At 56.9% G+C, this 10,478-nt stretch overlaps 1 protein-coding gene across 2 annotated transcripts in view; it reads left to right on the top strand.

Moving 5' to 3' along the window:
- The first annotated feature begins 3,147 nt into the window (after window positions 1–3,147).
- GAD1 (glutamate decarboxylase 1) overlaps window positions 3,148–10,478 on the top strand; it is a 43,218-nt gene continuing 35,887 nt past the window's right edge. The window contains exons 1-3 of one of the 2 annotated variants that reach the window (XM_010352256.3): window positions 3,148–3,309; window positions 4,797–4,941; window positions 8,369–8,431. In XM_010352256.3, coding sequence (XP_010350558.1) covers window positions 4,860–4,941; window positions 8,369–8,431 — 145 coding nt within the window. In that variant the 5' untranslated portion in view covers window positions 3,148–3,309; window positions 4,797–4,859. Of the gene's footprint in view, window positions 3,310–4,083; window positions 4,161–4,796; window positions 4,942–8,368; window positions 8,432–10,478 lie in introns of those variants that run through there. The other variant, XM_074399492.1, reaches the window with a different exon arrangement.

The following is a 10,478-nucleotide window of genomic DNA, read 5'->3' as shown; positions in this document are numbered from 1 at the left end:
ATAAAGGGCATTGTGGGAGGAGAGTCGTGTTCTCAAGTCCCAGCCGGGGTTGACCTAAGGAAAGGTTGTCCTCGGCAGACAGAGTGGAGTAGCCGGGGCTGAAGGCTCGCAAATCCCTAACGCCCGAGAGAGACTGGAGGGGTCGTACATCGCCCCCTCCTTCTGCCTTTGAGCGCAGCGTTTCCATTTCTTCAAAGAGCTTCAAATACAATCGAAACAGCTGGGCGGACACCACTCCCTTCCGGACCGCCCCTCATCAACGGTTCGAGTCCCTGGAGAGGATTATCTTTCTTCCACCCCCATTATCCCGAGAATCCTCCCCCAGGATTAATAAAAGATTAAAGAAAGAGTGAAAGATATAAACAAAAACGTAGGTTTCAAATGTTGTGAAGAGCCGAACGAAAACCACGGCCACTCTTAGTCCAAATTCCTACCGTAGAGGAGAGCAGTGGGCGAAATACCCCACCCTCCAACTAGACAAAACAAACACAGCAGTTACTGCCAGGAGGGAGGAGGGCTGGGGCGAGCCTGGCGGGTCGGCCCAGAGCTATTGGCGGAAGCGGACGAAACCGAGGCTTGGGGACCAGAAGGGCGGGAGCTGTCCTTCGTGCTGAAAGATCTATGCCCTACCTCAAAACTGGGTATCAGGATAGGGTGGAATTCCAGGCCTTCAATTCCTTACCATTCCTGCTGTGCCCAAGAGTCCGAGCTGGAGGGGAAGATCATTGAAAATTAAATTAAATTCATGAAGTCTCTAAGTCCGTTCCTCTCCCTGCCTCGCTGGAATGTTCACTCCGGCGTGCAGGATAATATAAACCGCAGGGACAATGCAAACTCAAAAAAAAACAAAAAAAAAAAACAAAAAAAAAAGTGCTTGGCACATAGTAGGGGATTAATAAATATTCGTTTAGTCAATTATTGCTAATATTCAATTAAACATTCTAAACAAGGAAGGGCAAGAGGCGTCATTCCTCCCCTCCTTACCATAAGGGAGAAAGAGAAGGATGTCCTCCAAACTGGACGGACTCAGCTTCAATTTGAGATACCTAGCCTTGCAGGAGATTCCTTCTCCAACGAGATTATCTTATTGGCTAAAACGTTGGGGGTGTTTTGGACTCGGGGGGTCAAAGGAGGAAGTGGTTGGAAATGTCTCAATCTCGTGCCACAGGTAAAGAAAACGAATCTTCCTTTCGGGCGAATCTCGGGTTTGGGGAAAAGGTTGAGGAGACAGGGCGAGCTGGCGTCTATGATGGACAGTGAAGATGGAGGGGCGCCGGGAGATCTGTTGCCTCCTCCCTCCTGTCTCCTGCCCTGTGAGTCTTGAATGATTTAGCACTGGCACCTGGCTCCCTGATTGGTGAGATTGTCTCATTTAGGGAAGGCTGTAGGAGGGCCCGTGGATGGAATTCCGAGCTTCACCTCATTGTATGCCGCCCACTTCAAGCAGGGCAGAGCAGCTGCGGGTTGAGTGATTTGGGGGGACGTTTCCTACGTGGAGCAGGCACCCCCAGCCTGTCCAGCCCCAAGCTTCAGTGCCCAGGGCTGCGGCCACAGCGCGCCCAGCCGTTTAGATGGTTTTTGTGTCCTTAAAAAGAAGTGCCCGGGATTTTATTGTCAGGTGGGGAGAAGGCGACAAAATAGTACTTTCCTTAGTACCGAAGGCAAAGCGGTAATTTCAAACCCCACAGCGAGATCCCTTTTGCTGATCAGACCATATCTGTCCAGGACAGACCCTTCGATCTCCCTCGTGAAATCCTCGGTGATTTATAAGATTTTTTGTGTGTGTTTCTATTGTGTTGTGGCGGAAGGCGATAAGGCATTCAAAGAAAGGGGACTGGCCTCGGCTGAACCAGCGAGGCCTCAGACGTGCGCATAAATAACCTCTGCCTGCTGCACCACCGGGGAGGTGGGGAGGACCACGGTGAATACCAGTAAAGGAATCGCTGCGCACACAGTCTCACCCAGACATGCACAGACGTCCACTTTTTTTTGCCCTAAAGAAAAAGAAACTGGGGAAGAAAAAAGGGGAGAACTTAAACTAGTAACAGGGCTGTGAGGGAAGGCATGAAGAGGCAGCCTGGCCAGCCGCTCCAGGTGTGGGCTCGGCTCGGACGCTGGAGAAGAGAGACACCAGAGCGCAGGGCCGCTAGGTCTCTGGGCTCTTGGCGCCCTCTGGTGGGAATTTCTCCATCAACGCATTTTCAGGGTGAGGGGCTCTTCCCAACGCAGCCGTTCTTTAACTGTGCCTAAATATTGCGAAGGGAGAATACTTAATGCGCGTGAAATCGAAGGGGAAGTGGGCCAGGGCAAGGAGGGGAGCTGCTCTGCCCCTCCTGAGCCACCTCTGTGGTCGGGTTCCCCATGCGTGCAGCGGCGCTCGTGCGTGTCATCAACCTTCAGACGTGATTAATCAGGAGGCCTTCTTTTCCCGTCACCAAGGCGGCCAAAGCAAGGAGCGAGAGCAGAGCGAAAGGGATGCGGCGTCCTTTTCTCTGCCGACGGCACTGGGTCGCTGTGGCCAGGTGTGGTACTTTGAGGAGGCCCGGGGCTGGATGAGGAAACTGGAATTCTTCCATGGTCTGAGAGGTCTCCCCTCATTTCTGCCTCTTTTGCCTTTACAACAATCCCGTCTCCGCACAGAGCCAACGAGGACTCAACCCAGAGCGCGCTTTCGCTCAAGGAAGCGTCGCAGGGTCACAGATCTGGGGGAACCCCGGGGAAAAGGACTGAGGCAAAGCCATCGCTAGTCTCCTACAAGATATAGGAGGGGGAGAGGAAATAGGGGAGGAGAAAGAAGGGGAGGGAGGAAGAAACGCTCAGAAAGGCAGAATTCTTCGTAGGAATTATCTTTTCCCTCCTCTCACCCGACACCCTGCCTATTAAAAAAGAAAAAATAGAGCGTGTTGAGTACGTCCTGGATTACTCATAGGACCTTTCCCCCCCCTTCCGGGCGCAAAACCGTGAGCTGGATTTATAATCGCCCTATAAAGCTCCAGAGGCGGCCAGGCACCTGCAGAGGAGCCCCGTCGCTCCGCCGACGAGCTGCCCCCGCGAGCACCGGCCTCGTGATTTCCCCGCGGATCCGGTCCCCGCCTCCCCACTCTGCCCCCGCCTACCCCGAAGCCGTGCAGCCGCCTCTTCGGATCTCTCTTATCCCGGCGCTCGCGTGCGGGACGGAACTAGCGAGGAAGAGGAAGCAGCTGGAGGTGACGCCGGGCAGATTACGCCTGTCAGGGCCGAGCCGAGCAGATCGCTGGGCGTCGTGAAGAGGAAAGGCGGGAGTGCCCGGCTCGCTGTCGCCGAGCTGAGGTGGGTAAGCGCGCGACCACCTGGATTTCCCAGCGCCCAACCTTGGCTGTTCAGCCAGGTCCTCTCTGCCTGCGGCTTCTCAGCCAACCACATCCCCGGCTCCAGTCACCCACCCTCCCGAGAGGAGTGCTTCCCGCCCGCCCTAGTCCCTGCTCTCTGAGGGTGCGCTGCGCAGGAAACCCACCCCCCCCCCCACCATCGTCACTCTTCTTATCCCTGCCCGCCGGATTCACGCCCTGGGGACGCACAGAGGCTGAGGCTCGAGTTGAAGTGGGGCAAGAGCGATGTTCCCTTGAGCTTCCATGCTGCGAGCGCCTGTCCCTCCAAAGGGCGCCTGGGCAGCAGCAGCCGAAGGCGCGACTAGGAGCAGTAACCTGTTACTTCCCCAGCTGCGGTGGTCCACCCGCTGCCCGAGTTACTGTGCGAGTGCGCGCTCGAGGCTAGGTGTGTGGTCCGAGGGAGGGTGTGGAGGCGATGGCCGGTGGGCGCTTCTATGCAGGGTCCTCGATCTACCCAGGTTCGCCTACAATCTCTCTGTCCCGGGGCCTTCGGGCGCCATCGCGCCAGCGCAGAGTCGAGCAGGGGCGCCGCGCAAGATCTTTGTCCGCCGCTTCCTGCGCGCTGCGCTCAAGTTCGTTTCCCCGGTGACGTTCCCCATTCTTCCCTACACTACCCTCTCCGGATCTGTACCGCGAGAAATCTGGGGTCATCAGGGGAGCTGGGGTAGAGGAGAAACGCTGAAACCGGACCGAAACCTCTCCCTAGGCTAAGCGATGGCTCAAAATCGGCTGAGTCTAGAGGGAGACAAGCGCGGTTCCGACTCGCTGCTTTCTGGCTGTCTGGAGTGCAAGGTGACTGTGGTTCTTCCCTGGCCAAGTCCGAGGAAGAACGTAAAAATATGGGCCTCCCTCCCACCCCCACTCCCACCACCTCGTCTCACCAAAGTCCCTGGTCCTCCGAGCAACTACCCTCTTTCTTTCCAGGGAATTAGCCAGACACAACAACGGGAACCAGACACCGAACCAGACATGCCCGCCCTCTGCGCCCTCCCCCCGCTGGCCCGCACGCCGGTTGCTGAGTGCCCAATGGGGCTTGTCGTGGCTTGGCTGGAAAATCGCTCATTGAGCGCTCCCCTGTGCTCCTAGCCCAGTCCCCCACACCCCTGCATCTTTTACGGGCCTTGGACCCCCACCCCCTCCACCCCGCCTCGCCTCGGCGCTTCACTACAGGTCGCGCTGCTGCACCACCAGACTCGAGAGCGGCCCAGGGCTACGCTGCCAGCGCCCCAGTCCCGGAGCTAGCGCGCACGTCTCCTCCGCTGCCCCCACCCCTACGCACCCCGACCAGGCAGGCTCGCTGCCCTTCCTGCCTCCTGTCTCCCTAGCGCCAGATCTTCAAGGGGAGCGTCCGCACCTCTGGCCGCTCATTCCCTCGAGTGTGCAGGACCCCGGAAGTCCCCCCCACACAGCTTTCGCTTCTCTTTGCAGCCTGTTTCTGCGCCGGATCAGTCGAGGACCCCGGACAGTAGAGGCCCCGGGACGACCGACCCGATGGCGTCTTCGACCCCATCTTCTTCCGCAACCTCCTCGAACGCGGGAGCGGACCCCAATACCACTAACCTGCGCCCCACAAGTAGGTCCCGCTCCAATTTTCTATCAACTGAACTGCGGGGAAGATGGGGGCGCTGGGACGTCGGGAGACTGAGCTGGCGGAAAGGGAAGAGGGAGCGCGGAGATGATGGAGGCTAGGAAATAAATGGGGCTCTGACCAGGTCTCTCTACCAGAGGTCATTCAGCTGTCAGGGACGCTAGGTGACTCCCAGGGCACTGGAGAGCGAGGACCTCGAAAGGTCCGAGCGGCGGCGATCGTTTAGGGCTTCGCGGCGGAGGACGGGCGCGCAGCCAGAGTGTTGTTTTTATTCCGTTGTGTGTGGTTTCTTTGCTCCGTGGGACGACAGGGGTCAAAGCAGGGGGACGGAATGAAGAGCAGGGAGTCCCAGCAGGAATAAGAGTTTTCAGTCCCCTGCTTTCGTTGAGCCGAGATCTGACCTCCTCCTTTCCCCCTGCGCTGTGCTCAAAGTCTATAATCAGCGGAAATTTCGACGTTAATTGCAGCTTTTAGAAAACTCAAGGTCCCTAATTGCTCCAAATTTCCATCAAGCTATTGACTAGTTAGGGAGAAGCCAGGGGCGGGAAAAGTGCATAAAACTGAGACTGAGGCTTGACATTTCATACAATTAATGACATCTTAGAAATATAAATAAATAAATAAATAAATAGGGGAGCGGGCAGCATCCTGAGTGGCAAGAGATGGGGAACTGGCAGGGGGCAAGAAGATTTATCATAGAGAGGAGAGAGCACCTCTCCCCTTACCCCAGTAAGAGATCTGTCAGGAGGTGACACGTCCCGAAAAGAGAGAAAGAAAAGAGACACCAGATGAAAGAGGGGGGGCAAATTTACGTTTCCCTGTCTTAAGCACGACAAGGCTCCTCAGAGCATTTCCAGAATCTATCTTTGATTTTATTGCCTACCTCTGTAAAGGCTTGAGATGAGAAAATTGTTTTTCTTTTTCCTTGTTGGAGTGAAGAAGTGTGTCCTGACCCCACTCCCCTAAAAAAACAATCAGCAAGGGTTCCCGCTCGACCCTTTGTTTATTTTTCTGAGATGTAATTAATTGTATGAATTTCCAGAATTTCTGTACAGAACGGGTTTAAGAAGGACAGTGTGGTTATGAGGATTGCTTATTGATAGGCTTTTGTGGCACTTTATATTTGAGAAAATAAGTGTCCTCGTCCACGAGGCAGGGATTATTACCGGAAAGCCCCTTTAGGCGCTGGCACTGGCTCCCAGGCAGAAGGTCCTGTGTTAAGTCCTCAGGTCTCATTCCAATTTCCTTTGCAGCTCCCTCTTTCTGCCACCCAGGCGGGATACAATTACCCACACAACAAAGAGGGCCTCGGGAGAGCCGCCAGTCCTGGTAGCAAATGAACCAGGCACCGCTGTTGGAGCTGGCCAGAGCGGGGCGGGAGGAACGCGAGGCCTGCGCGCCTTTGTGTGTTGCTTTCGCCTTGATGGATTTATTTTCTGATGTTTTCCACAGTTCCCGCCCCTTTTTGACGCCTGGGGGTGGGGATAGGGGGTTAGCAGGCAGGTGCGTTAATTTACCCTCCACTCCCGGAGCCCATACTTCCTACTGGCCGCCAGTCACCGGCGCAAGTGCCCAGTCACGGGTAGGAGACCCAACAGAGGCGATGACCTGAATCCGCACGTGGCCTGGTTCGCCTGGAAGCTACCAAAGAGAAGGCTAGAGAGGCGGGGACCCTACTGTGGAAAAGCAAGCTGCGCGTGTCCCAGGGACACTGTTGTGAGTCCTTAGCCTAGCTACGGCATCCGCACCCCAGGCTGCGCAAGCACGCTGGGCGCTCTGACTACGCTCATCCTCCCTCGCCCGCCCAGCTAGCAGACAATACCCTCGCCCGCCCAGCTAGCTCCACTTCTCTGCCCCTTTAGGGTCTTCTAGGAGGTGTCCTTAGTGCAGGCAACCTTACGCGTTCTCTTGCCCCAGTAAGCCCTGGGTGGGGCTTGGAGCCCCCTTGTCCTCAACCACAAAGTCTTCCCGACGCTTGCTTCATCAAAGGGGCTCTCTGGCTTGCTCTTCCAGTCTCTCTTTCCCTTTCTTTCACTGCAACCCCCAATTTTGATAAGCGGTGCAATGCGTCTGAACTCCAACTTCACTGCTGAGTAACCTTGGAAAACTCATGTAACCTCTCTGAGCCTCAATGATTTTTCTTTGTCAAATGACTCTTAGATCAACACTCCTGCCAGTTTCATAGGACTGTTAGAAGAATTAGAAGAGATGATGTTTAAAGTGAAAACACTTTATCGGGTCCAAATAGCTTTTTATCTGCCAGGTATTATTTGGGTTTCGCTTTTGCACTGATTTCCTGTCTGTCACTGGAACTCCATCTGTGACATGTAGTCTCACAGACGTCAGGCTGTTTCTTCTCCCCGCTGGGGCTCTGTTGTGCCTCGGGTTTAATGGATGTCACTCTCCTTATCGCCTTCAACACTTGTGCGAAGCTGGAGGCACCAGTCGGGGTAGGGTAAGGGATGGGAGTGTTTAGAGAGGGTTGCTTTGAGAGATTGGAAGGGGATTTCATTCTGGGCTCACCACGCCAGCCCGCCTGGGGGCTTAGCGGGCACAGGGCTGCTTTCAGCGCTTCTTACTGAAGTTGAACCCCGAAGGCAGCAGGTAGACCTTGAGGGGTTTGGAAACAGCCCAGAAAAGAAGGAAAATCCAGCAGCACCGTCGCCCTCGGTTCTGACTCAGAGGAAAGGTGCTTAATTCCATTCACCTTTGCCTGCTCCAGACCCAAGATGTCAGAGGGAAGGGTTAATGAGGGGCAGGTTAGGAAGAGGGGGCTGGGTATGAGGACCCGAGGCGCGCTGTTGTCTTCCCCACTCCCCAGTCTTACTGAAGAGCAGCCAAGCGAGCCCGATCATCTAGTCAAATACTATTTTTCACCCAATTAATTCTTGAACTCTTCCGCGACCCCATTTCATGCCGGTTTATTTTAAGCTGCCACTAAGCTGGAGACCCGCCAAGAAATTATGAGACGTTTTGGTCCCAGATGCCTATGTTCCCTTTCTGGGCTGATGTGGTCGCCCTTCGAGTCTGCAGGGCCTGGCAGGTGGGTGTTGGGCAGCTTGATCGGAGCCTGGCCCTTTGCGCGTGGGTCAGCCTTCACCCAACTCCGACCCCACCTCCGGGGCTGCCAGATGGGGGGGCACTTGGGGAGCCGGTGGGGCGCTGGGTGCCCCGCCTTTCAGAGACACCATTCTATGTATGAAGCCAGGACGGGGGAGGGGTGGCCGGCTCGGAGGGTACGAGTCTGCCTGTCGGCTCACAGATTTGGTTCCTAGCTTCTTTCAGGAAAGAGCTTTTAATGAAGAGCTCTGGCAAAGACCTCATCCTCCCCCAAGAAAACCATTGCCCTCCACCCAGTTCCCCACGGTGGGAGCCTCCCTGACCAAACCTCTCTCCCTCTCTCTCGTCCTAGCGTACGATACCTGGTGCGGCGTGGCCCATGGATGCACCAGAAAACTGGGGCTCAAGATCTGCGGTAAGTGACAGGGCCCGCTGGGGTCCGGCGCAGGGGGGGTCCGCGGGGCGCGGACCTTTCGGGCTTGGGAGACCGGGACGCAAGCGGAGGGGGATCCCGGCTCTTGGATCTGATTTTCTAATGTAATTACAGCCAAGGCAGCTGGCGAAGACGCTCCCCTACCGACCCTGACCCTCCTTTTCCCTCCCCAGACACGGTCTCCAGGGGTCTTTTCCTCAGGAGTCTCCAACCCCCAAGACCCCGCGGAGCAAACGCTGGGTGTCCTGCCTGGGCGCAGAAGCTGGAGGAAAGCGCCCCCGCGCGGCAACCCGGCTCTCCTAGCCCTGCGCGCAGGCAGCTCCCACCCGGTGCTGTGCACTCTGTCCATGCGTCCCTTAGGTCGCGTAGAAAGATGAACTGGTCTAGCTTCCTGGAGAGCAGATCAAAGGCGCGGTATCTGCCTAAAGCTGTAGCTGACACGTCTCCCCCATCCCCTCAACATCGCCTACCCCTCATCCCCACCTCCACCCGCTGCAGGGTCGCATTGAAAGTGACCTCTTCAGCTAGAGGGGTTTTGCCCTGAGATGTCATAAGGGATTCAGGTTTCTTTCTTTGGGGCCTCGGAGGCTAAAGAAAAGGATTGCCTGCAGCCCTCTGCCTGCCTAAGAGAGGCGCGAGGGTTTGCCCGGCGCATCCTTGAAGGCGAGGAGAGAAAGGAAAGTGGACAAGGAGGGACGGGGGAGCTGCAGGGGGCGAGAGGACCGGGCACTGTCGGACGAGATTTGCCGGGAAGGAAGAAAATAGATCGGGGAGCTGGAGAAGAGAAAGAGCTGCTCTCTGGAGAAGCGAGGGTCTGAAACGAAAATGCCCCAGGGATGTAATTTTTTTTAAAAGGAAAAAGGGAGATTTGTACGATGGGACACAGCTGAGTGACTCCAGCTGAACAATGAGGACTTGCTTTCCTTGCTGCATTTCACCGTCTAAAATTCTCTAGCCTTATCGGGCCAGAAAATACGGATGTCCCGGGGCAGAGGATGGAGAGGCGGGGGAAGATTAACGAGGGGCTTATTAAAGAGCCATCCGTCAGCTGCTGCGCGCGGGAGATAGCGCCGGAGCAGGCGCGGGACACGCCCGCACTCCCGCCCCAGCCCGGGAGCTCCGAGAGCCGCCCGCTGCCTGGGTGCTCTCTGCACTTGATCTTCCCAACCTCCCTGGGTCCTGGGGAGAGAAGGGTGGCAGTTTGCAGTTAGTGCAGAGAGGGGCTATTTAGCGGCTTTAGGGAACCATTCCCTTTTCCGCTTGGCCGCGCCGCGCCCTCCCTGCGTTTCTGGGGCTCTGTCCTCTAGATCTTGGGACTCGGCGTTTACTGAGGAAGGGGCGCTCAATTCCTAGACCCAGCCGTTTTCCACCGAAAGCCCAGCCCTGCCGCCGGGCGGCCTGGGGATTTGGCCTTCTCCCCAGCGCGCGACGCCCGTGGGGGCAAGGCCAGGGTCGCGTCCCAGCGCTGGGGTAGCTGGCAGCCGCGGAGCTTTGTTCTATAAATAGCCCGTCCCACTCCCACCTCCACACCGCCCCCCCCACCCCGCCCGCTGCCATTCTGGACTTAATGGCCCGTTTCGCGCCAGGTCCCTTCGGCGGCACTCGGCTTCGGCAGCCGTCATTGTCATGCAGCCGGGCAGACAGAAGCGAGCCCTGGGCGCCCGCCACAGCCGAGGACTGGGCTGGGGCAGGCTCTGGGTGAGGGCTCCTCACCCGCGGCGCCCGGCCTGCCGAGGGTGGGGGCAGCCCTCATTCACCCCGATCCTGTCCGCTGCTGTCCCCTGCTCCTCCGGCTGCAGGCGCTCCACTTCTGCGGGAATAAAAGGTCGAGGTGCTTCCTAGGGACACAGACTCGACGTTTTCACAAAGGGTAGAGGCGGGAAAGAGTGGGGCTTTGCAGGGTCCGAAAATAGGGAACCTGAAGTTGGCCTCAACTCCACCTCCCCCACTGTCAGCCAAAGCCAGGAGGGAGAGCTCCTGGGGCCTACAGTCCTGTTTCCTCCCTGTTTCTGCTCCCCACAACCCAGGG

This window comes from Saimiri boliviensis, chromosome 5 (assembly GCF_048565385.1).
Source record: "Saimiri boliviensis isolate mSaiBol1 chromosome 5, mSaiBol1.pri, whole genome shotgun sequence".
Lineage (NCBI taxonomy): Eukaryota > Metazoa > Chordata > Mammalia > Primates > Cebidae > Saimiri > Saimiri boliviensis.
This window is presented reverse-complemented; position numbering and strand designations above follow the sequence as displayed.